The sequence below is a fragment of the Bufo bufo genome, chromosome 8 (genome assembly GCF_905171765.1).
Source record: "Bufo bufo chromosome 8, aBufBuf1.1, whole genome shotgun sequence".
Taxonomy (NCBI): domain Eukaryota; kingdom Metazoa; phylum Chordata; class Amphibia; order Anura; family Bufonidae; genus Bufo; species Bufo bufo.
The window spans coordinates 185,720,063-185,747,899 of record NC_053396.1 but is presented as its reverse complement, the minus strand read 5'-3'; the positions used below and the strand labels follow the sequence as shown (position 1 = coordinate 185,747,899).

The window sequence follows — 27,837 nt, the reverse complement described above, 5'->3', positions numbered from 1 at the left end:
TGTTAACCCCTAGATCCACAGTATGCGTCTTAATTCTACGCCATTGAGATAGTATCTTCTAAATGCTAAAGTAAACTTGAATACAAACTCTTCAGATGATGTATTGACTGTTACTTTAAACATAAAAATGTATCTGGCAAGTTCTCTCAGGAAATCACAAGAATTGTGGTCTGAACTATGATACAGAGAAATCAGTTCCTGGCACAAGACCAGAAGCCTCTGATATAAAAACAAGCAAAACTTTTGTGATCAGCTCAACAGCAAAGCTGCTGACCTACAACATGGATCTCACACTTTTAGCAACGTTGATCCTTGTCTTATTGATATCCCTTATGTTTATCTACTCAACATGGGATAAAATGTACCGGTGGAGAAATTTACCACCCGGACCCACGCCACTCCCGGTTATTGGAAGTTTGTTGTATATAAAGCAAGGAGAGCTGGTAAAATCCTTAAACCAGGTATGTACTTCAATTTTATGTACTGTCTGAATATCTAAAGCTCTATATGCCACATATTATTAGGTGCATACTAATACACTTTGGTTGGCCGTACGTGTCTACTTGCAATGCCCACTAGAAGAAATGTAGCATTACATGTCAGTTATTTGCATGGCTGGCAGTATAAATAAGGGATGGATGGGCTGCACCTAATTAAGTGAGGGCTGTGGTGTGCTGTGACTACACGCTTTACCTAAAAAATTGGGGTGAGGTGTAGGGAACCTCATTATAACATCCATATGGAAAGCGGTTTCCTTAGCTTTTACGATTATAAAATAAATATATTTACATTATGTCATGGCTTTCTATAAATTAGGGTCTACCCATACTCCTTTTACAGGTACATTGTAGGATTTCGCAATGTATATGTTTAAATATTAGAGGATCTTGCTATTTTCCATTTTTGCTATTTTTTTTTACTCTCCGCCTTCCCAGAGCGATAACTTTTAGACATTTTTTCCATTCACATAGCCTTATGACGGATTGTTTTTTCGTGAGACAAGTTGTACTTTCTAATGCCACTATTTAATATTGCATATCATGTATTGGGGAGCTGGAAAGAAAATTTCAAATGGGGTGGAATCGAAACAAATCTTAACGCACACACTTAGGCTACTTTCACACTAGCGGCAGACTTCTTCGGCAGGCTGTTCTGGCGGGTGAACAGCCTGCTGGATCCGTGCCGCCGCTAGTGCACACGTGCCGCCGGAGGTACGTTCCGGCCTCTTTGACTATAATGGGGGCGGGCTGGAGTTCTGGTGGCAGCGCGGCAAACATGCCGAGAGGCGGCCGGAATAAAACTATGACATGTCGTAATTTTATTTTAGCCACCTCTCGAGATGTTTGCCGTGCTGCCGCCGGAACTCTGGCCCGCACCCATTATAGTCAATGGGGCCAGAGCGGACCTCCGGTGGCACGCGTGCACTAGCGGAAGCAAGGATCCGGCAGGCTGTTCACTCGCTGGAACAGTCTGCTGGAGAAGTCTGCCACTAGTGTGAAACTAGCCTTAGTGAGACTAGTTAAAATTCTCAGTAGGTGACTGCCTTCTGCCTCTCCTTGTATCTAATATGTATGGTGTTAGGTCAGTTGCTGTTTGTTCCTCCCCAGAAACATTCATAATAGAGCAACAAAGTGGCCAGCCTGTTGCGCACTACCATTAGTTACATTTCTATCTCATTATTTAATCTCTCTCTGTATATTAAAAATGGGGCTAGGCTATGTCTGCTACTGCTCTAAAAAACACACACACACTCTCTACCAGTGATGAGCGGCAGGGGCAATATTCAAATTTGAGATGTTTCGCGAATATTTGCGCGAATATTCATCCTATATTCGCGAATTCGAGAATTTGTGATCATTATTTTCTTGAAAATCGTCAATCGGAAAATTTGTGATACGAAAATTTGTGATACGAAAATTTGTGATAAACACTACTCCTAAAGTCAAAGATACTGCAGCCTTCTCATTGGCCCACAAGCAAGAAGCAGGGAGGGATCATGGGTACTGATAAAAAAAAATCTAGAATATTCGCAATTACAAAGATATAGCACTATATTCTAGATATTCGCGAATTCCAGAAATGCCAATATTTGCGATAAAAATTCACAATTTGAATATTCGCGATCAACACTACTCTCTACCTCCCGACCTGTCGTAGGCTACTTTCACACTAGCATTCGGGGCTCCGCTTGTGAGCTCCGTTTGAAGGCTCTCACAAGCGGCCACGAACGGATCCATCCAGTCCTAATGCATTCTGAGTGGAGGCGGATCCGCTCAGAATGCATCAGTCTGGCACCGTTTGTCCTCCGCTCCGCTCAGCAGACGGACACCTGAACGTCAATGTAAGTCAATGGGACGGATCCGTTTGAAGTTGACACAGTATGGCTCAATTTTCAAACGGATCCGTCCCACATTGACTTTTAATGTAAAGTCAAAACGGATCCGTTTGCATTATCATGAACAAAAAAAAAAAACTAAGAATTTTTTTTTTGTTTTTTTTTGTTCATGGTAATGCAAACGGATCCATTCTGAACGGATCAAAGCGTTTGCATTATAGGAGCGGATCCATCTGTGCAGATACCAGACGGACCCGCTCTGAACGCAAGTGTGAAAGTAGCCTTACCGGCAAACCGGCGTCTTCAGGAGTAGCAGACATAGCCTAGCCCCATTTTCAATATACAGAGAGAGATTAAATAATGAGAAAGAAATGTAACTAAAGGTAGTGCGCAACAGGCTGGCCACTTTGTTGCTCTATTATCAATGTTGCTGGGGAGGAACAAACAGCAACTGACCTAACACCATACATATTAGATACAAGAAGAGGCAGAAGGCAGTTACCTACTGAGAGTGTTAACTAGTCTCACTAAGCGTGTATGTTAAGGTTTAAATGAAATACAAAAAAAAAAGTTATGTCTTAATCAATGCAGCAATTGTTGAAAGACGTTCTATAGTCATGGGACTAAGTAACTAAATGAATCAATATTGTAAACGTCATACATCTTGCTGAGAGGTTTTTGTATTTCTATCAGTACGAATTGGAAAAAAAAACACGATTCTGCTACAGTGTATTTTTTTTCCGCGTTCACTATGCAGTAAAAGAGAGCTGTTACCTTAATTTTCCAGGTCAGTATGATTACAACAATGCTATACGTATAATTTTTCTGTGTTTTAATACTGGAAAAAAAAAAAATTAAAATATTTTTATTTTATTTTCAGATTTGCTGTATTTTTTATAGTTTTCTGCGCAATCTGTACTTTTCAGTTATACCATTTTGAAGTGTGTGTGACTTTTGGTCACTTTTTAAAAAAATTTGGGGAGAGGTAAAATGACTAAAAATGTCAACTTGGCCATTTTGCTTTATTTTTTCCAAAGTACGGGCATTTGTGGATGCAGCAATCCCTACAAAGTTTTTTTATTGTTTATTTTATTTTTACCTTGGGGAAAGAAGGGTGATTTGAACTTTTATTATTTTTTATTTTTAATATTTTTTAACTTTTGGCTGATCAAATACATCTGCCCCGGGCCTCTGCTGTTTAAGCAGAAACCGTCGGCCATTGCACACGTGAACAGGCGCCATATTTGAAGTACTGACTTTTGCCGTATATGTACAGAGGACGTCGCAAAGGGGTTAAAAAATTGAGTACCCAGGGGAAACCCCAGAAAACTATTGGAGAAAATGAAGAAAAGCAAAGATGTCCAAACTCCATGCTTATGTTGTCCTTGTTCAGGTTCAAATCTAGGACCCCAGTACTTCACGGTATCAGACCTAACCACTGAGCTGCCTCTAGACATGAGCGAATTTCCCCAAAATTTGTTTTGGGTTCAATATTTGTTAGAATCAGCCCGAATAAATTCAACTCTAATCAAAAGCGCCTTAATGTCCATTAAAACGTTGTGAATGACACTCTGAGGTCTCCTAGGACTGTAGCCAACCCCTTTCCAGGGGCAGACATAGAAATCACTGGGCCCAATAGCAAGAAAATAAATTGGGCCCCCACTGCTGTATACTAGATATCTGTACACACTTCATCTATTGTACTTCGCACCTCACATATTAGCACACTGCTGTATATACAATATACCTGTACACACTGCATCTATTTTCCCCCGTATATATATCTGTATATATATATATATATATATATATATATACACAGTTGCAAGAAACAGTATGTGAACCCTTTGAAATTATATGGATTTCTGCACAAATTGGTCATAAAATGTGATCTGATCTTCATCTAAGTCACAACAATAGACAATCACAGTCTGCTTAAACTAATAACACACAAAGAATTAAATGTTACCATGTTTTTATTGAACACACCATGGAAACATTCACAGTGCAGGTGGAAAAAGTATGTGAACCCCTAGACTAATGATATCTCCAAGAGCTAATTGGAGTGAGGTGTCAGCCAACTGGAGTCCAATCAATGAGATGAGATTGGAGGTGTTGGTTACAGCTGCCCTGCCCTATAAAAAACACACACCAGTTCTGGGTTTGCTTTTCACAAGAAGCATTGCCTGATGTGAATGATGCCTCGCACAAAAGAGCTCTCAGAAGACCTACGATTAAGAATTGTTGATTTGCATAAAGCTGGAGTGGCCATCCTGTAAAGATGACTGCAAGAGCACAGCACAGACTGCTCAATGAGGTGAATAAGAATCCTAGAGTGTCAGCTAAAGACTTACAAACGTCTCTGTAATATGCTAACACCCCTGTTAGTGAATCTATGATACGTAAAACACTAAACAAGAATGGATTTCATGGGATGATACTGCCACTGCTGTCCAAAAAAAATATTGCTGCACGTTTACAGTTTGCACAAGAGCACCTGGATGTTCCACAGCAGTACTGGCAAATATTCTGTGGACAGATGAAACCAAAGTTGAGTTGTTTGGAAGAAACACACAACACTATGTGTGGAGAAAAAGAGGCACAGCACACCAACCTCAAAACCTCATCCCAACTGTGAAGTATGATGGTGGGGGCATCATGGTTTGGGGCTGCTTTGCTGCGTCAGGGCCTGGACGGATTGCTATCATCAAAGGAAAAATTTATTCCCAAGCTTATCAAGACATTTTGCAGGAGAACTTAAGGCCATCTGTCCACCAGCTGAAGCTCAACAGAAGATGGGTGTTGCAACAGGACAACGACCCAAAGCATAGAAGAAAATCAACAACAGAATAGCTTGAACAGAAGAAAATACGCCTTCTGGAGTGGCCCAGTCAGAGACCTGACCTCAACCCAATTGAGATGCTGTGGCATGACCTCAAGAATGTGATTCACACCAGACATCCCAAGAATATTGCTGAACTGAAACTGTTCTGTAAAGAGGAATGGTCAAGAATTACACCTGATCGTTGTGCACCTCTGATCTGCAACTACAGGAAACCTTTGGTTGAAGTTATTGCTGCCAAAGGAGGTTCAACCAGTTATTAAATCCAAGGGTTCACATACTTTTTCCACCTGCACTGTGAATGTTTACATAATGTGTTCAATGAAAACATGGTAACATTTAATTCTTTGTGTGTTATTAGTTTAAACAGACTGTGATTGTCTATTGTTGTGACTTAGATGAAGATCAGATCACATTTTATGACCAATTTGTGCAGAAATCCATATCATTCCAAAGGGTTCACATACTTTTTCTTGCAACTGTATAAATATATATATATATATATATATATATATAAAAAGAAAAAAAAAAAAAAAAAGAAAAAAAGGGGATGGCAGCACCGTCACGATGGAACTTGGAAAAGAAGGGTGCACAGGCCCAAATGTGGATATAAGCCAATCCAACAAATATAAAGAAGGGAAAAAGGGCAGCACTCCACTGGATTAAAATAAAATAAAAAAAAAAATAAAAAAAAAACTTTATTTACCCAAAGGCTGTAGCGACGTTTCGGCTCTTACACAGGAGCCTTCCTCAAGCAGTGCTTGAGGAAGGCTCCTGTGTAAGAGCCGAAACGTCGCTACAGCCTTAGGGTAAATAAAGTTGTTTTTTTTATTTTAATCCAGTGGAGTGCTGCCCTTTTTCCCTTCTTTATATATATATATATATATAAATACTGTGTAATATATGCAGTGTGTGTGTGTGTACAGTCGTGGCCAAAAGTTTTGAGAATGACACAAATATTCGTTTTCGCAAAGTTTGCTGCTAAACTGCTTTTAGATCTTTGTTTCAGTTGTTTCTGTGATGTAGTGAAATATAATTACATGCACTTCATACATTTCAAAGGCTTTTATCGACAATTAAATGACATTTATGCAAAGAGTCAGTATTTGCAGTGTTGGCCCTTCTTTTTCAGGACCTCTGCAATTCGACTGGGCATGCTCTCAATCAACTTCTGGGCCAATTCCTGACTGATAGCAACCCATTCTTTCATAATCACTTCTTGGAGTTTGTCAGAATTAGTGGGTTTTTGTTTGTTCACCCGCCTCTTGAGGATTGACCACAAGTTCTCAATGGGATTAAGATCTGGGGAGTTTCCAGGCCATGGACCCAAAATGTCAACGTTTTGGTCCCCGAGCCACTTAGTTATCACTTTTGCCTTATGGCACTGTGCTCCATCGTGCTGGAAAATGCATTGTTCTTCACCAAACTGTTGTTTGATTGTTGAAGTTGCTGTTGGAGGGTGTTTTGGTACCATTCTTTATTCATGGCTGTGTTTTTGGGCAAAATTGTGAGTGAGCCCACTCCCTTGGATGAGAAGCAACCCCACACATAAATGGTCTCAGGATGCTTTACTGTTGGCATGACACAGGACTGATGGTAGCGCTCACCTTTTCTTCTCCGGACAAGCCTTTTTTCCTGATGCCCCAAACAATCGGAAAGAGGCTACATCTGAGAATATGACTTTGCCCCAGTCCTCAGCAGTCCATTCACCATACTTTCTGCAGAAGATCAATCTGTCCCTGATGTTTTTTTTGGAGAGAAGTGGCTTCTTTGCTGGCCTTCTTGACACCAGGCCATCTTCCAAAAGTCTTCGCCTCACTGTGCGTGCAGATGCGCTCACACCTGCCTGCTGCCATTCCTGAGCAAGCTCTGCACTGGTGGCACTCCGATCCCGCAGCTGAATCCTCTTTAGGAGACGATCCTGGCACTTGCTGGACTTTCTTGGACGCCCTGAAGCCTTCTTAACAAGAATTGAACCTCTTTCCTTGAAGTTCTTGATGATCCTATAAATTCTTGATTGAGGTGCAATCTTAGTAGCCACAATATCCTTGCCTGTGAAGCCATTTTTATGCAATGCAATGATGGCTGCAAACGTTTCTTTGCAGGTCACCATGGTTAACAATGGAAGAACAATGATTTCAAGCATCAGCCTCCTTTTAACATGTCAAGTCTGCCATTTTAACCCAATCAGCCTGACATAATGATCTCCAGCCTTGTGCTCGTCAACATTCTCACCTGAGTTAACAAGACGATTACTGAAATGATCTCAGCAGGTCCTTTAATGACAGCAGTGAAATGCAGTGGAAAGTTTTTTTTGAGATTAAGTTAATTTTCATGGCAAAGAAGGACTATGCAATTCATCTGATCACTCTTCATATCATTCTGGAGTATATGCAAATTGCTATTAATAAAACTTAAGCAGCAACTTTTCCAATTTCCAATATTTATGTAATTTCAAAACTTTTGGCTACGACTGTATGTATATATATATATATATATATATATATATATATATATGCATACAGAGCTATAATAGGTATAATAGATGCAGTGTGTAGAGATATATGTGGTCAGTTATACATTATGGTCACTGTGTGTCAGGTACATGAGGTAGTGGTCACTGTAACGGTATGAGTGAGCAAGTAGCAAAAACAGGGCATGGGTGGGGGGCAGTCTGTATGGATCAATGCAGAGCTGATTGTGAATTGTGAACTTCGAATACTTGCTTTTAGGGGTTGAAGGACCTGTGTTGATATTATGACAGGTCCTGGCCGATGTACCTTTTAAACCTGGGGACTGCACCATTTTTGCTAGATCCTGCAGGACCTGTGATGTTAAAGATGATGTCATCACAGCTCCTGACAGATGCACTGTTCTAACCTGGGGACTACACTTTTCACTGTTCAGTGCCCTTACAGGACCTGTGATGACATTATCAAAGGCCCTTTAGCTTTAGGAAGATAGATGGGAGCAATTAGGGGGCAGGGCCTCTCCTCTACTGCGGGCCCCCCTTCCTCACAGGCCCCGTAGTAGCTGCGTGGCCTGCCTATATGGTAGGTACGCCACTGCCCCTTTCAAGCTCTAGTAATATCATAGTGACAGTAACATATATGACTACAGGTAAACGGATGGTAGCAGTGGTAACAGCTTAATAACACACTGCATTTTTTTATTTAATTTTTTACATTAAGAATGGTCTAAAATGTCTCTTTTGTTGTGACAGAGGCCTTCTTCTCTGTCTTCTGACCTGTAAAGTCACCGTCAGGACAAATGACAAAAATTTGCGTTTCACCGAAATTCTATTTTTTTGGGGAAAATATGTACTCAAACAAATTAGATTCATATAGAATCAATTTGCTCACCTTTAGTTATTGGACTATAGATTGGCTGTTTTTCTGTTTAGTTCACAGGGCATACCTATAGAAAACAGGAGCGATATTTATAAGGATATTGCAATAAATACATTTTGCTACTGACTGTATATGTTTAAAAATGTTATTCTAAAGGGGCGAAACTTAATAAAGAAATTCTCTCCGATAGATAATTGGTAACATAATTAGGATTTTTAGTACTAGTGATTAACTTTTGGGGGTGCAAAGATATTCTGGCACAGATTATTAGGGATGTCTAAAGGTCAGTATGCCTTTGGTTCTGTTCAACTGAAAATTTGTCATGGATCAGAAGACAGGAAAAAAGTGCTTTCCTCTAATTGCAGCTCAGAGAGAAATATGGCTCTATATATACTCTCTACTTTGGGTCACGGCCCGTAGTAATCCTCACTGGCTATGAAATGGTCAAAGATGCTCTTATTGACCAAGGAGATGACTTCGTCAACCGTGGGCGAATGCCAACAATAGACAGATTCTTCGAGGCTCACGGTGAGTTGTTAATACCTTTTAATTTGAAATAGAACTAGCAGGAGCTTTATAATATGTGCAAATTGTACAATCTCTCCATGTTTAAATTTACAGTTCATAACTTACCTCCACAATTATGTCTCCATGTGTTCATTATGTCTCACTGCTTGGGCAATCAGAAGGTCTGAAGATGGTTTGCTGACCAAAAACAGTTGCTGCCTATAATTTGATTTCCCCCATTAACGGCAAGAAACCAATTAAAATGTATTGAACACCAATGTTATGGATCACCGAGTGTGAACCCACTGTACCAATCAACCAACCAGGGTATTATTCCGTCCCACCTCAGACATTCAACCTTTAACTCCTGTTCAGTGCTCTGGACTTTGCTGCTGGGGAGTAACCGGACCACTAACTCCAGGTTATATTCCTGGTTTGGTTGGCAGCTGGCCCACTGGGGTTGTAAACACTGGTGCAAGCACCGGAAACACTAGGCACATAAAACACACCAAATCACCAGTCTCTTTGACTTGAAGGCTGATTTTGAGGTCCAGGAAGCACTTGAATTTCGAATGTATAAAGACACAGGACAGACTGGCAGACAGGGTAGTCGTGCAGACAAAGGATAGGTATTGGTAGAAATGCAGGACTGGAGACAAGATGGATACACAGGCAGGATATAATGCAGAGGAATCTGCAAAGCACCAGATGTCAATACTTTTTGCTGGTCACCAAGGAACCTTGACCCTCAGGCACCTTCTGAACATAAGCATTTAATATCACAAAAAAAGAGATTTTTTTAAAAACTTTTGGTAATATCTTTTTGCAATGACTCTTTTGGCCCTGAGGGTCTGAGAACCTGGGATTAAATTGTAAAATATCACTAATGACTTATGTGTAAATATGGATATATTATTTTTTCAGTATATAAAAAAAGTAGTTAAGAATGAGAGTTTTTCCAGGGATGATCCTCAGCAATGGAGAACGCTGGAAACAGCTGCGTCGCTTTACCCTGATGACCCTACGAAATTTTGGCATGGGAAAGAGGAGCATGGAGGAAAGAGTCCAGGAAGAGGCTCAGTTTTTAGTTCAGGAGCTGAAATCATATAAACGTAAGGCTTAGTTCTGTAGTTATTTATATTTTATATGAATACCTTGAATATTATTATATGCTTTCAGTTAATCTTTACAAAATGAACAGCTGTGTAATATATTAAACTATGTTTTAGCATAGTTAGGCGACCACCATAGTTGTCAATGGTCTGTGTTTCATAGAACTGTCTCATGAACTGTCACTCAAGGGGGGTATTTCTTGCATAAAAGGAGGTTCTCTCAAGCTGTTTTAGCACCATCATGATCAACCATATTAAAGCAGGGCTTATCATGCTGATTAAAGCAATACTTTTATTTTGGCTGTATGTTAAACAGCTGCAGAAATATTTTATTTATACACAAATGAACAAATTGGAGCACCAATGCCAGGGCTGAATCCTTAGAGCACTACTTTGTAACACCCTCGATCTGTCATGGTCTTACCTGCTTGCTGCTCTCCTTCGTTTGACATGTGCTGGCGGCCATCTTGGGTCCTGGGTTTCTTGTAGCCTTCCACCCTGCGGCTCCTCCTTCCCCTGGGAGGAGCTGGATGCCTAGCTCATATATATAGGAGGTCTGTGGCTTCAGTTCCTTGCTTGGTCCTCTTGTGTTCACATGCTTCTAAGACTGCTGCTGCTTCTGGTTCCTGATCCTGGCCTCGTCTGACTACCCTGCTGGTTCCTGATCCTGGCTTCGTCTGACTACCCTGCTGGTTCCTGATCCTGGCTTCGTCTGACTACCCTGCTGGTTCCTGATCCTGGCTTCGTCTGACTACCCTTCTGGTTCCTGACCTCTGGCTTCGCAAAGACTCTGCTCGGTTTCACCATCCGTTTGGACTTTTGCTTTACAGCTTTATTTTCAATAAAGCCTTCTTATTTTCACTTATCTCTTGTTGTACGTCTGGTTCATGGTTCCGTGACATTAGGACCAAGCGATGAATTCTGACGGTACAGGGCCATCCTCGCTACCCACGCTGGTTGCCAGACTTGATCAGCAGGATCACCTGTTGGGTCGGTTCGCTGTGGCGTTGCAAACCCTGCTTGAACGCACGGCTCATTTCGCTCCCGTTGCCGATGGGTCGGTTGTCGCTCCTGGGCTCGCTCCTACTGCCGCTCCGGTTGTTGCGCCAGAGTCTACCCCGACACCTGTTGTTGCGCCTGCGGTGTTTCGGGGTATGACCGGTTCTGCCCCTCTTCCACAGCGCTTTGGGGGAGAGCCAACTCAGTGCCGAGGTTTCCTTAACCAGGTGGGCATTTATTTCGAGTTGCTGCCACATGCCTTTCCTACTGAGAGATCAAAGGTGGGCTTCTTGATCTCGCTGCTCTCGGACAAGGCCTTGGCCTGGGCCAGCCCTTTATGGGAGAACAACAATCCGGTGGTTGCCGAGTTTTCCGGTTTTGTTGCTTCTCTTCGGAAGGTATTCGATGTGCCGGCTCGTGCTGCCTCTGCTGCGAAGCTCCTTATGTCCATCAGACAGGGTTCACGATCCGTAGCTGAATACGCCATTGAGTTTCGTACCCTGGCAGCAGAGGTGGGCTGGAATAATGAGGCTCTGGTCGCTGCTTTCTCTCATGGTCTCTCGGATGCCTTGAAGGATGAGGTTGCAGCTAAGGACCTACCAGTTGAGCTCGAGTCTCTTATTTCTTTCCTGATTTTGATTGACACCAGACTCAGGGAGAGACCTTCCTTTAAGGAGAACCTGCGGAGGTCTTCTAACAGATTGGTGCCTACGTTTGCTGTCCCACCCGTGCCTCCCTCTCCTCCCACGCCTCCTGGGGATGACTTGTCTGGGGGTGAACCCATGCAGCTGGGGTTTGCTCGCCTGTCCGAGGGGGAGAGGGCACTCCGGAGACGCGAGGGCCGGTGCATGTACTGTGGTCTCGGTGGGCATTTTCGGTTGGCATGTCCGAACCGTCCGGGAAACGCTCGTACCCTGAGATCCTGTCGGGGGCAGATCTTGGGTGGAGTCTCCTCGTCCCCGGTTTCCCGTGTTGACAAACCACTGATCACTGTTGTCCTCTCCTGGGTCGGGGGCTCGGTGACGACCCAGGCGTTGGTGGACTCTGGTGCTGGTGGTTTGTTCATTGATAGTGTGTTCGCTGCCGCCAATTCCATTCCTCTGCAGGCTCGAGGTTCCCCACTGGCTCTTGAGGCGATAGACGGCAGACCCCTTCTGCCGCCACACGTGACTCATGAGACGCTTCCAGTGGGAATAGCCATTGGTGCCGTTCACAGAGAGTCGGTCTGCCTCCAGGTTATTTCGTCTCCACACTACTCGGTGGTCTTGGGGTACCCCTGGCTCCAGAAGCATAATCCGACTTTCGATTGGAGATCGGTCGAGATCCTCTCGTGGTCACCGCAGTGTGGGGCTAGTTGCATCCATGGGTCTGTCAAGTTGCTGTGTACTTCCTCGGACTCTCTGTTGCCTCCTGAATACGAGGAGTACCGGGATGTATTCGATAAGGTGCACGCGGTTGCCCTACCTCCGCACCGCCCATACGATTGTGCCATAGAGTTACAATCTGGTGCCGTTCCTCCTCGTGGCAAAGTCTATCCACTGTCGGTAGCGGAGAATGAGGCCATGGAGGAGTACGTGAGGGAGGCGCTTTCACGCGGACACATTCGCAAATCTTCGTCCCCGGCAGGGGCTGGATTTTTCTTTGTGAAAAAGAAGGGCGGTGAGTTGAGGCCTTGCATCGATTACAGGGGTCTCAATCGCATCACGATCAAGAACGCTTACCCGATACCCTTGATTTCCGAGCTGTTCGATCGCCTTAAAGGGGCCACGGTCTTTACCAAACTCGACCTGAGGGCGGCATATAACCTGGTAAGGATCAAGGCGGGCGATGAGTGGAAGACCGCGTTTAACACCAGGACCGGTCATTACGAATCCTTGGTTATGCCCTTTGGGTTGTGCAATGCGCCCGCAGTCTTTCAGGAATTCATCAACGATGTTTTCCGTGACCTGTTGCAGCAGTGTGTGGTAGTCTATTTGGATGACATCTTGGTATATTCTGAATCCATGGAGGCCCACATTCTGGATGTCAGACGAGTGTTGCAACGGTTACGAGAGAACAAGCTGTTCGGTAAGCTTGAGAAATGCGAATTTCACCGATCCCAGGTAACCTTCTTAGGTTACATCATTTCCGCTGAGGGGTTCTCCATGGATCCTGAGAAGGTTTCGGCTGTCTTACAGTGGCAACAGCCCAGTGGTCTTCGTTCCCTGCAGCGCTTTTTGGGCTTCGCCAATTATTATCGGAAGTTCATCAGGGACTTTTCCATGCTGGCCAAGCCTCTCACGGATCTGACCAGGAAGGGCAGTAATTCCCAGGTCTGGCCGCTCGAGGCCATCCGAGCTTTTGAGGCCCTAAAGTCCGCCTTTGTGTCGGCTCCGATTCTGTCGCATCCCAACCCTGGGTTGCCCTTTGTCCTCGAGGTGGACGCGTCTGAGACGGGAGTAGGCGCCCTTCTGTCTCAGCGTAGAACACCAGAGGGTCCTCTGCTTCCTTGTGGGTTTTACTCCCGGAAACTGTCTTCCGCGGAGTGCAACTATCAGATTGGTGACAGGGAGTTATTGGCCATCGTGCAGGCCCTTAAAGAATGGAGGCACTTGCTCGAGGGTTCGGTGGTTCCGGTTCTCATCCTGACGGACCACAAGAATCTGACCTACCTTTCTGAGGCCAAGAGATTGACACCACGTCAGGCCAGATGGGCTCTGTTCTTGTCACGTTTTAATTACGTGGTCTCCTACCTACCCGGTTCCAAGAACATCAGGGCGGATGCCTTATCACGGCAGTACTCCGAGCTGTCCAGGGAGGAGTCGATTCCGACTTCGGTCATACCTCCGAATCAGATCCTGGCCGCCATTCGCACCAGCCTGACCTCTCCCCTGGGTGAGCAGATTTTGGCGGCTCAATCTGGTGCTCCCTCTGGGAGACCCAACGGCAGATGTTTTGTGCCTGAGGAGTTGCGCACTCGGTTGTTGCGAACCTACCATAACTCCAAGACCGCGGGGCATCCTGGAAAGAATCAGCTGTCCTGGGCTGTTTCACGTCTGTTCTGGTGGCCTTCCCTACGTTCCGACATCGCCGCATATGTAGCGGCATGCTCCGTTTGTGCCCAGAGTAAGTCCCCTCGGCACCTTCCGTTGGGCCTTCTGCAACCCATAGCCACCGGGGAGCGCCCATGGTCACACCTGGGGATGGATTTCATTGTGGACCTCCCTGCATCCCGAGGCCATACGGTCATTCTCATGATTGTGGATCGGTTTTCCAAAATGTGCCACTGTGTTCCTCTCAAGAAGTTACCCTCTGCACAAGAGTTGGCCACGATTTTTGCCAGGGAGGTCTTCCGGTTGCACGGTTTGCCTAAGGAGATTGTGTCGGATCGGGGGAGTCAGTTTGTGTCCAGGTTCTGGCGCGCCTTTTGCTCCCAGTTGGGGATTCATCTCTCCTTCTCCTCGGCCTACCACCCTCAGTCCAATGGGGCCGCAGAACGATCCAATCAGGCCTTGGAGCAATTCCTTCGTTGCTATGTCTCCGATCACCAAGACAATTGGGTTGACCTCCTGCCTTGGGCTGAGTTTGCCAGGAACACGGCGGTGAACTCTTCCTCTGGGACGTCTCCCTTCATGGCCAATTATGGGTTCCAACCTGCCGTGTTACCGGAGGTATTCTCTCCCCAGGATATTCCGGCTGTGGAGGATCACCTTTCCGTCCTACGTGCTTCTTGGGTACAGATCCAGAAGTCCCTTGAGGTCTCTGCGCAGCGCCAGAGATTCCAGGCTGATCGCAGACGAGCGCCTGCTCCTTCCTACCAGGTCGGAGACCGTGTATGGTTGTCCACCCGCAACCTCAACCTTCGAGTGCCCACTCCCAAGCTGGCGCCTCGCTTTGTTGGTCCCTTCCGAGTGCTTCGCAGGGTAAACCCGGTAGCCTATGCCCTTGCGCTTCCTCCTGGCATGCGGATCTCCAACGTGTTTCATGTCTCCCTGTTGAAGCCACTGGTGTGTAATCGTTTCACTTCCTCGGTTCCTCGGCCTCGTCCGGTCCAAGTGGGCAATCGTGAGGAATATGAGGTGAGCAATATCCTGGACTCACGCCTGGTCCGCGGTCGGTTGCAGTTTTTGGTCCATTGGCGTGGTTATGGTCCAGAGGAGCGTTCCTGGGTTCCCTCCGCAGATGTCCATGCTCCTGCCTTGCTCCGAGCCTTCCACGCACGCTTCCCTCAGAAACCGTTTTGTGCTCCGCGGAGGAGGGGCCCTTGAGGGGGAGGTACTGTCATGGTCTTACCTGCTTGCTGCTCTCCTTCGTTTGACATGTGCTGGCGGCCATCTTGGGTCCTGGGTTTCTTGTAGCCTTCCACCCTGCGGCTCCTCCTTCCCCTGGGAGGAGCTGGATGCCTAGCTCATATATATAGGAGGTCTGTGGCTTCAGTTCCTTGCTTGGTCCTCTTGTGTTCACATGCTTCTAAGACTGCTGCTGCTTCTGGTTCCTGATCCTGGCCTCGTCTGACTACCCTGCTGGTTCCTGATCCTGGCTTCGTCTGACTACCCTGCTGGTTCCTGATCCTGGCTTCGTCTGACTACCCTGCTGGTTCCTGATCCTGGCTTCGTCTGACTACCCTTCTGGTTCCTGACCTCTGGCTTCGCAAAGACTCTGCTCGGTTTCACCATCCGTTTGGACTTTTGCTTTACAGCTTTATTTTCAATAAAGCCTTCTTATTTTCACTTATCTCTTGTTGTACGTCTGGTTCATGGTTCCGTGACACGATCTCTGCACACGCCCCTCACCCCCTTGATTGACAGGGCTAGGTATCAGCATGCTGGGGCAGAGCTGTGTCCTAGCATGTACATATCATATACACTACTTACTGTAGCTTAACCACATTGTGAGATGATTAAATAGATAATATACATATTACTGCTTTATTCACAGACAAAATTTATGAAAATAAAGACACCCGTAATATATATGTGAGCTTTCTGAGCATAGAAAAAACTGTCTTTAGTATGTGAAAAGACTACAGCTTAGTCAGAAATCGTCAGCCTTGCACGTAGATGTCCTAAACTCAAACTTTAATCCACAATAAGAGGATATACTATAATAAAATAATATAATAAAAGGCCTTACTGTATTGATACCTTGGTGCTGGTTCATATTGGCCTGATTTTGCACCCAACCGATAAGTGTGCTGCGTCTTCATCTTCCATTTTTTATATAAATATATATATATAGAGAGAGCACAGAAATCTAAAGCCTTTTACTGGTTTATTCACAGTTAAATGAGGGAGAAAAAAAAAATATCTGAAAGTCTACATGCAAGGATGACCACTTATTACTAAGCCAAAGCATTACCACTTAGTGAACAATGTTTTTTTTCTATGTTCAGAAAGCTAAAGCATATTACTGGTGTCTTTATAATTATATATTGTGCCTGTGAATAAAGCAGGGATATGTATATTACTTTTCTAAGCATCTCTTAATGTGGTAAGACTACAGTAAGTAGTGTATATGATATGTCTAGCCTAGGGTTGATCATGCTGAGAGAGTCTCTTAAAAGTATTTGGGCAATGTAAGAAGGTCTAGAGCAGGAAGTGATGAATGATCAGTGTTGGACTGGGGTTGGTTGGGCCCTCCAGAGAAAATTATTCTTGGGGCGAAACCCTTAACTCATCAATAACGTCTAATAGGTTTTACATCAATAGATGGGTGGCAAGAGATTGGCCCCAAAGGCCGCTCCAAATAGATTTCTCCTGGATCTTTGAGACCCACTAAAGGATCCTCTGGTACTCTGGTGGGCCAGTCTGACACTGCGAAATATGTCCATCAGCTGATAAAGAAGCATCTATTGCTTGAATATATAGGTCAACTATTGACAATGAGCATTTGCATGAATGCTTGTTCCATATACTTGGGACTCCAAAAAGTGTGTGGTCTAATAGGGCCCTTATTCTCTACTATCATCTCTCTCCTACTTTCAGTAGCTTAGCAAGAAAAGAGCAGAGGTAGTGGAGTAACACGTGAGTAGAAGAGCAGACTACGCAATTTTTTGTAGTCTGTAACCATGGTTATTCAAAGTTCTGCAGAAGTTGTAGAAACCAAATAGTATGACATTTTCATAACTATGAGTAAAATTGCTTCATTTCAATTTTACAATGTTGCAAAAGTCTATACTATCAATATTGAATTATATAAACGGGACTATGTATGCTTCTGGATGTTCATTGTACTCTGAGACACATTTGTGAGTATGAATTATAACAAATATGTTATCACAATCCAAGTAATGCTTACCATGCAGCAATATGACTAAATTACCTTGGTAAACAGAACCTGAGTCTCGTTCAGTGAATACTCAAGATTGTTAAGAGATTTAGAAAGTGCAATACAGCCAAGAGTCCTCAGATTCTGTACACAGAGATAAAACCTGAGAAAGTCTAGTTCCTAAGCCCAGCATTACAAATGGGTGATGGGGTCCGTGGCATACATTCAATATAAACTTGGAAGCAGAATTCTGTTTGTTCTGTACACTATCAGACTATTTTACTAATGTTGTTTGAGTACAACGCAAGAACAGAATACTGAGCTAACGGTACACCCATATTTGCATACCTGGGATATGTGCACAACCTGCCAAGTTCATGCCAATAACATCTAAAAGAGAAGGACTCTTTAAGGGTTATATTTGAAGTTCATTCCTTCTAAATTCCAAAAGCATGATCATGTCGTAATCTCTGGCTACTAAAGGTGCTCATGACTGTATGAACCCTCTCTCATCTAACTATTAACCACATACTGTAGGTTAGTGCTCTCTGCCTATAATAGGGGGGATCACATGCCTTTAAAATAGTTTATACACAGTATGTATGGTACTGTAGGTCATGTCTGTAACTCCTAAAGAAATGTGTGGTTGGTTGACCCATTATAGTTTATATATGACCATCAACATAGACCAGTTATTTTGGCCCCAATGGGGTCGTGATCTCTGGTTACTGAAGGTGCTCTTCACTGTATGAAGCCTCTCTCGTTTAACTATTAAACACTTAGGTTAGCGCTCTCTGCCTATGATATGGGTGATAGTATATCCTTAACATAGGTCACACACAGTATGTATGCTACAATGGGTCATGTCTGTAACACCTAAAGAAATGTGTGATTGGTTGACCTCTATAGGGGACCATCCATATAGACCAGTTATTTTTGCCCCAATGGAGAATAGTTCCAAAAGAAGACAAAAAAAAAACATGAATCACACATACTCATGCCATGCATTGCTCTATCATTGCTTCTCAGCACAATTCATATTGCTTCTCAGAGTAAATAATATTATGCCAAGCCCTAATCTTGATACTGTACACGAAGCATTAGTATACATTCTGATCAAAATGCATAGGCCCACTCACCACACCAAGGTTGTTTCCATGAGTGGGCACCTACTCTAAATTTTTAGATTAGGGCTTGGTATACTATTATTTAAGCCTATTCACATGTCAGTGTTTTGGTCCGTGATTTCCATCAGTGATTTTGAGCCAAAACCAGGGTTGGAGCCTCCACAGACATAAGGTCTAAGGGAAAGATCTGCTCCTGTTCTGTGTTTAGAGCAGCACCTGGTTTTGGCTCCAAATCACTGATGGAAATCACTGTCTGAACACTGACATGTGAATGAGGCATTACACTGAGAAGCGATATGAATTGTGCTGAGAAGCAATAATAGATCAATGCATAGCATAGAGAGGTGCGATCCATGTTTTTTTTTTTTTTTTTGGAAATTTTCCTAATGGGGAATAGCACGAAGATAAGGCATGCTTTATCTACTGCATCCATATCTGAAATACATGACTTTAATATCAACCATGTCTAATGTTAATGGAATATTCTGTGTTAAATAAAATTATGTTATGCCAAGCACAGTACTTACCGGGGTTGTCTGGGATTTTGATATTGATGGCCTAGCCTCAAGATAGGTCATCAATATCAAATCAGCAGGGATCCAACTGCCGACACCTCTGCTGATCAGTCTCTTTAAGACTGTGGCGTTTCTGTGATTTTACATTCATTGGCCTAGGTGCAGCTCATAGCAACTATCCAAGTGAAGACACTGTGCTTGGTAAACTGAGAGGAATCTGATCGGTATGGATGCTGGGTGTCGGAACATTGACCATCTGGTATTGATGACCTATCCTGAGGCCATGTCATCAATATTAAACACTAAGGGGGTAGGACATGTCACAAGGATTCTCTTTTTGGTATTCTTTGAAACCAATACAATGTTCCAATCCTTCTAGCCTTGCACTGGTCATGACCTAGAATATTGATTTCACTTTATTTACTGTACTTGTTCCTTTTATTACAGAGTCAGCAGTTAATCCTACCAATATCTTGGTTCAAGCTGTATCCAATGTCATCTGCTCCATCGTATTTGGGAATCGGTTTGAGTATGATAACCTAAAGTTTCTGAAGATTCTCAATCTATTTAATGAAACTTTTCTGCTGATGGGCTCCACTTGGGGACAGGTATATGAACTTTGTGTCTTACCTTTTAAAACCCTCTGTTTACTTTGCTGAACAAGCGCATTCCATTTTCATTGGAGCATGTAGATCAGCAACGTCTGCCACTCCAGCTGCTGCAACTCCCAGCATGCACACTTGTTTGGCTGTTCTCAGAATTCCCATAGAAGTGGGGAGTAGTATTTTTACAAGAGCAGTTTTAAAGATGTTGACCCCTGATTTAGGTAACTATGAAGGCATCTATCTTACTATCCACAAACTTTCAAGGACCTAGCAAGTTGGCCTTGTAGCACCCTCTGTTTGTTACCCTAAAAAAAATACTACTAAAAACTTAATAACTATTTTGGACTCCACTCTTTTGAACTTCTAACCATTGTGACAGAGTGAAAGGTTGTGTCTGGCAAGGCAATTATTTTGCTCCCAGCATGTGCGGCTGGGCTGGTTTCCAGCCTGGTGAGGTCAAATACCGTACCGGAGTTTAGGTGGATGTCCGAGATTTGGCAGCACCTGGCTGTCCTTAAATAGGCAGCTGGGCTCAGCAGAGAGGTCTCTGTTTTTGGGATCTGAGGCTTTGTGCCGTGCTTGAGGGCTGAGAGACGCATGCTGGGGAAACAGGCCTCCTAAAGCCTGCTGTGGACTACTGGAGGCATAACTGCCAGCAAGGTGACTTGTGTTATATGAACTTTCCATTGTGAATGAATTAACACCAAGACTGCAAAGTTACGTGCTGTTTTGTGCAATTGCCTCAAGTGTGAATAAACACTGATGTTTTGAGTTAAGAACTTATATTTTGTATCTGTACTGCGCCCGCTTACCCTATCTACCAGAGCGAAACCCCACAACATATTTCTATAATATGTTACTCAACTGTTTATCTGATTATTGTCCACAACTCTCAACCATACAGTTTGCTATCTTCAGCACTCTCATAGAGATAAATAGAGTAGTCACACTTTTGCTATCTAGTGTAATTGCCACCCTTTTCGCCTTTATGGCCTCTTAATATGCTGTGAGTGGGCCGCAGCCCAACGCTTGTAAACATCAAACAGCTACTTCTGCTAGGAGTACATTGTAGTCAGTTCTTGAAAATCCTGCTTCGCTATTTGCCAAAGCTCTTTTCTCTTGTCTTTCTCCCCTGTATAAAAATAGTTAGTTCCTCACACACAGCGCCCAGTAAGTTAACTAATAAATTGTTCCAGATAATGCAATGCTCCCCGTTGCCAATCCCTTCAACACTGTCTAGAAAGAGATATACTTATATATTTCTAAGAATTTAAAAGTAGGGATAACTGTAAAAAAAAATCACAGAAAAAGATAAAACGCATCCTGCACGATGTAGTAAATGAATATGCAGATGTGCATGGCTACATTTCTGAAAAAAATCAGTAGAAAAAAAAAAATAGATGCAAACATTATATATGGACTAAGCCCTCACTCTGATATAATAAAATCTGAAACTCTCAGCCAATATACTGTATTTTGATCAAAACACATCTGTGCCCGCCTACCCATGCCAAGGTGGTCTCAGTCCAAGTCCTACTCTAAACCTACCTATGCCATTAGGCATCTACATTCAGGAGAGCAGACCCTGCACATATAGTGTGCTGCTTCTTGTTACCTCTGTGTGCAATAAAGAAACCAAGAACCTTTAAGTGTGAATGTGTTTCTATTATCTGGAGAGTAAAGTTTTTGTGCACTTTTGCCCTGGCTATCCCACAGGCAGGGGCGTTGTTAGGTCAAAACATTCAGAGCTTTGTCCAGTTCCCCGAATGTTATGCTGGCCTGGTAGCATTTTTTTTTATTTGGCTATTCCAGGACCCTTTAATATTGATTGGACCTAGTCAACCCACCACAGATCATCCCCCCCACCCCCTTGTACTTATTACGCTGATCCGCTACTTGCGGGCTGCGCGGGAATGAGTTCAGTCTTTTCAGTGCTCAATCCCGTCTTGCGGCGTGTGATCCCACGAGATCCGCCACGGGAGGTCACGGGTCTCGTGGGATTATGCGCCGCACCGAAGTGACTTAACTCATGCCCGTGCAGCCCTTAAGTACAAGGGGGTGGGGGGATGATCTGTGGGGTTGCCCAGGGTCCACTTCCATCAATATTAAAGGGCCCAAGCAAAGATTTCTGCAGTGGTGAGGGAATGAAACATAACAGATATTGGAAAGTTACCGAATGCTGTATTATATAAAGTCTGCAGTCTGCAGTACTGCATTTCATTTGCATAAACCAGAACACCCCTTTAAGCATGCCTTTAATGTGCAATTTCAATACAGTGGGCTTGTGCCCCGGATGTTTTCAGACCCTAGCAACGCCCCTGCCCACAGGCAACCTTGATTAGGCGGTACATAGCGTATAGCTGTGCGAGCTCCTCCTCTCATTGTTTGCTTGATGCACACAGAGGTAACTAGGAGCAGCACACTATATGTGCAGGTTCTGCTCTCCTGAATGTAGATACCCAAAGGCATAGATGGGTTTAGAGTAGGACCTGTCTAACTGAGACCTCCTTGGTACTGGTAGGTGGGCACAGATGTGTTTTGATCACAATATATTGGCTGAGAGTCTCAGATTTTATAATATCAGAGTGAGGGCTTAGTTCATATATAATGTTTGCATCTATCGTGCTAGTGCATTATTTTCTGTGATTTTAGGGATAAATGTAAGGCCATATCACTGTGATATCACTACACTGGCATTGAAAGGAGTAATAAAAGAGCAGGGAGGTTTCTAAGCATGTAAGTCCATCACTGAGTTCAGGAGAAGATGGACATGCGTGCTAGTAAAGATAAAAATGTAATGTACACAACAAAATCTAACAATATTTTTATTGCATGTATTCTAATCTGCAATAGTACTTCATTTTAAATGCCCCATTCATTGCATAGGGATGCGTTTCATGGGGTAACCCCTTTAATTTTTCTCCTAGCTGCATGACATGATTCCAGAGGTAATGGACCACATACCTGGTCCTCATCAGAGAATAAACAAGCTCTTAGATGAATTGATGGTGTTTATCAATGAAAGAGTGAAGATCAATCAGAAATCATTTGACCCCTCCAACCCCCGGGATTTCATTGACTGTTTTATGATTAGAATGAACCAGGTAAAGTATTCTATCAATATTAAGCATCCAGCAACCATCTGGATATTTCAATTGTATGGCCAACAGGTTGAGGTGTAAAGATAATTAAAAAATAAGCCCTCATTTAGTTGCAGCTTAACGCACCACATTCCTAACCACATGTAAAATATCATGGTGCCCTCCATCCCTTTTTTATGACTCAAGTCCAATAGAGGACAAGATTAACCTGGGATGTGGCACCTTTCTCCAAGGGTTACATATAAGCCACCTTTGCTGGTATGTAAAACGTTGAAAACTCCAAAAAAAAAAGAAAAGAAATTCAAATCAAGTTTAAAGACAGGGTAGAAGCTCAATAGCACAGTTATGACACATAATTCAGTGTATTTATGATTTACGGTCCCAAGAAAGCTGTATGACAACCTACATTAGTACAGTTATAGTTGCTATTAGTGGCTGTCACCTAAAGCTCTATTGGAGGTCATAAGGACTCAAAATTCATTTTATCAAAAATACCTTAAACAATCAGGTTTGTGATTCGTTTCAGTATCTTTTGTAATTTTCAGTCTTCTTTTCCTATACAGGAGAAACAGAACCCCAACTCTGAATTTAACACAAAGAACTTGCTATTGTCAGTATTGCAACTATTTTTTGCTGGGACAGAAACTGTGAGCGGTACGCTAAGACATGGCTTTTTGATCCTCCTTCGATATCCTGAGATTCAAGGTACATAATATACTTTGTGGTGGTAAGAACTCATTTTATACAAGGTGGTTATGATTTCTTCTTCCTACAGAAAAACTGCATGAGGAGATTGCTCACGTCATTGGGGATAATCGATGCCCAAATATTGAAGATCGGAGCAAGATGCCATATACCGATGCCGTAGTTCATGAAATCCAAAGATTTTGTGATGTTCTACCTCTAAATCTCCCACATTCCACAATTAAAGACATAACATTTCATGGATATACTATTCCAAAGGTACTAATGACCTGAAGGTGAAAAATATCTAAAATACTCTCCTGAATCTTAACAAAGGGTTAATAAAATGAAATTTTCTACATCTGTCTCAGGAAAGCAACATCTTCTGTCCACTACAGTGCTTTTTTTTTTTTGTAAAAGACTTTAAAGGGTTTTAAAATTTTTTCATGCTGATGACCTGTCCTCAGGATAGGTCATAAGTATCAGATTGGTGGGGGTCTGACACCCAGGACCTCCGCTGATCAACTGTTTTGGGACACTGTGGTGCTCTGGTGAGTGTCATAGCCTTCTTGCAGCTTACCAAGGAGAGTGCCATCCATTGGATAGAAGCTGTGCTTGGTATCGCAGCTCAGTCCAATTGACTTGAGTGGGTCTGACCTGCACCTAGACTACATGCCCAATAATTTTGATATCACTAGCCTAGGGAAAGCTGCGTGGAGGCCTCAGCTCTTAGTCACCACTATGGCCTCTTCAAGCAGCTGATCAGTGGGGGTCCCAGGAGTTGAATCCCCAACGATCAGATACTGATGACCTAGGTGCAGTAGTAAATATATGCATTCCTCATAAAATAACAATGTGGAAGCATTATAATTTGCATAATTTGCACTGTCATTCTTCTGTTATCCTTCCTTAAAGGGGTTGTCCGGGCTTTTAATATTGATGACCTATCCTCAGGACACCCGGAATCCCCATCAGACCCCCGCCGATCTCATATTGATGACCTATCCTGAGGATAGGTAATCATTCAATATTATAAGCCCGGACAACCTCTTTAAAATCAGGCATGCGCCACACACTATGCAGTGTCAGACAGTTTAGAGACACACTAACTATATTCTGTTTTCCTTGATACAGGGTACCGATGTATACCCCCTTCTGTACTGCGCTCTCAGAGATCCGAATTATTTTCCAAATCCAAATAAGTTTAACCCTGGTAATTTCCTGGATAAGGATGGCAAATTCAAAAAAGAGGACGCTTTTATTCCATTTTCAACAGGTATTACTCTTCCTACTGTGGAAAAAATACTGTAACAATGCTGCTAGTAATTATGTCTATTAGCAATCCTATCCATATATTAGGTACCATTTTACCAGGTAGACAAGATGTAGTACAGCTATCATAGCAAAACATCATATTGTTTCAATTGAACCATTTGAAATATATTATGTGCTTTACAATTTTCATTTTATAAAGTGTATGCACACCTTATAAATGATTTTTATAATGTATAAATGCATCTAAAATAGTGTCAATCTTTCAATTAAAAATACATCATTTTGGGTCTACAACTCCTATGACTAGTGTAGTCTCCATGGTAACATAGAGTTGAGTGAACGGAAAAATCCGAAGTGTAATTGGATCGGAAGATTAGGAAAAAATGTATTTGCCACAAATCCGAATTCCCCTTTTCCTAAAATGGCGGCTGCGCATGTTACAGAATGAGAATCCCAGGAACATGACATGACCCATAAGCCCATGCAGCCAGCCAGTCCATTGTTAGCCACCCCCCTGTGAAATCACAGCCCTATAAAAGCCTCATCCCACGAGGTTTTTGCCATTTCACTGTGAGCTGATCATAGAAAGAGACGTGGCAAACGTTCATGCGCTATGGACAGTGTTGATAAAAACTGGTTAAAAAAGAATATTGGATAGGGAGAGTGCAGGGACAGTGCAAGGAGACTGTAGGGAGAATGTAGGGAGAAAGTAGGGAGACTACAGGTCGAGTGTATCACTGTGTTCTACTGCACCTCCATTAAGATTTAATCTGTTGTTTTACTCATACAGTTAGTGGAGGAGATTTATCTAAAATGGTATAAAGGAAAAACAGCTTAGTTGCCCATAGCAACCAATCATAGTCCAATTTTCATTTTGGAGAGCCCCTTTAGAAAAAGAAAGGTAGCATATGATTGGTTGCGATGGGCAACTAGGACAGTTTTCCACCAGTTTTGATACCATATTTTTTTGCCCTATAAGATGCACTTCTGTTCACTGAAATTCAAGGATAGAGTTACTTTGTAACAATTACGGATGGAGTAGAGTTAATAGTCCTGTTTTCTGAGATTTCTGAGTTGTGTTATCTAATCTAAGCAAACACCTTCAATTGCTTTTCAATGGCTTTTGTCTCAAGATAACGTGATGAGTTAAGAAATTTGAGTTAAGAGCTGGAGTGCTAAACCTGCTACATCTGTACCTCAATTACCTAATATAATCCCACTGGTTAGATTATATTAAACTAATTATCAATCTAAATCTGTTAAAACAACCCCCCTTTCCCTTATTAACCCTTTAACTCTAACTTACTATTTTCTTCTATTACCTTTCAATAAATATTATTAAATTTATTCTATGTACACATTTGCTTTGTTCATCATTCTATACTTTTATCATTTTCTCACTTATTATAAATTGCTTCTCCCTATCATTATAATGTTACCTATCATCCATAGCTCTTTTTTATAGTTATTATCTTATCTATCACCAACAACTTTTTATTATAGGTATTATCCTATTATCAATAATTTCTTTTTATAGGATCTATATTATTTCTAAAATATCAATAAATCATTACCTATAACATATAATAAACAGACAATAACACATAGGCTGTAAGCCAAAAGCCAGGTGCGCAAGCCAACAACTTATCCATGAGACAGGTATAGTCAGCATACCTTACAATACAACACGAACATATGGGAAAGACATGCAAATTAGCAGAATCTGCCAGTTTTTTCCAGCTGAAACACTAATTTGCATGTCTTTCCCATATGCCCGAGTTTATGCAAATGAGTTTACATGACAAAACAGTATAGAGAGGTTATTGAATATAATGTTAGGACAATTAGAAAACTGAAAATTTTTCTGCAGCCCTCAGGTAGTGAGCCATCCAACTCAAATCAAGCAACTTCGAGGCGAGCGAGGTGCCTGCTGCACATGCCAGTGGACACCATTTTTAAATTCCAGGCTGCCAACGTAAATATACTTTTGGCGATTAGGAAAGGGTTAACTTCCAAGCCTTCACACTGAGAGGCCTGGGTGTTCCTGATTTATAGCGATTCGTGACAAATTCATTTGTAAGGAATTCAATTTCTTGTCGAAGTGGCAAATCAAATATTTCAAAACTTCGCTCATCTCTAGGTACAGACTACAAACAAACCGTGGTGTAGTCTGAGCCTGCAGTAATATTACCACTCATGTATGTTACAAAGAAGCAGAAGACAGGTGGAAGTTAATATAACTGCAAGACTGAAGTACAAAGGGTTTGTTGTCTATTACTGTATGTATGAAGATACAAAATGACATGAAATCTTATTATTAATGCGATTTTCAAGTCTGCTTCATTCTTTAATTTCAATGCAAAATGGTCGCCAGATTGGACATGGCAGCTTAAAAGCCACAGTTTTGGGAATACTTGCATACATCACTGATTTGTAGACCTGTGTATTCTGTATGGAATACACGTTCTTGCTTTATAAACTGAGAGAGCTTTCAGAAGAGTTGGCAAATCTCCCAGGCAGTACAGAGGACTTCCTGAAAACAGATTTTGAAGTGTGTTTCTTGTGCACAAACAAGGGTCACGGGAGTGCAAAATGAAAATGACTCGCAGAAAGGGATGTGACCTGCAAAAAAAGAAAAATTGTTTATACCAGATTCTTTCTTATCCCAGATGCCAGATAAAGCAAAAAATAAAAATAATGCCCATGTGTATTATACTTTCTTTGCACTATTTTAATTTTAATTAATTATATATATTTTTTCACAATTCCAGGAAAAAGGATCTGTGCTGGTGAAGGATTGGCTAAAATGGAGCTATTTCTCTTCGTAACAACCATCATACAGAATTTCAAGCTAACTACCAAGATGCATTTAACTGATGCTGACGTCAGCCCGAAGATGACTGGATTTAGCAATGTTGCGATACCTTACGAGGTTTCATTTATTTCCCGCTAGAAGCCCGTTTCTCCTGCAGGATATTATCCCACATAGCAGTTGCTCCTTTAGAAACTAATAAATAGTTGATTACAGTAGAAGATTTCAGACTTGATTACAGATTTTGTAAAACCTTTTTGAGTCAAGCACCCAAAATTGCATAAAAAAATGTCTTTCAGAGGCCTGGTCCTCTTGATGAAGATGGCC

General features: G+C 42.6%; 1 protein-coding gene across 1 annotated transcript; it reads left to right on the top strand.

Moving 5' to 3' along the window:
• The first annotated feature begins 245 nt into the window (after positions 1 to 245).
• LOC120978240 (cytochrome P450 2G1-like) lies at positions 246 to 27,837 on the top strand. The gene is made up of 9 exons (XM_040406477.1): positions 246 to 461; positions 8,893 to 9,055; positions 9,997 to 10,146; positions 19,481 to 19,641; positions 22,566 to 22,742; positions 23,303 to 23,444; positions 23,515 to 23,702; positions 24,558 to 24,699; positions 27,470 to 27,837. The coding sequence occupies exons 1-9, from the start codon at positions 282 to 284 to the stop codon at positions 27,649 to 27,651; spliced, it is 1,485 nt and encodes a 494-aa protein (XP_040262411.1). The 5' UTR covers positions 246 to 281; the 3' UTR covers positions 27,652 to 27,837.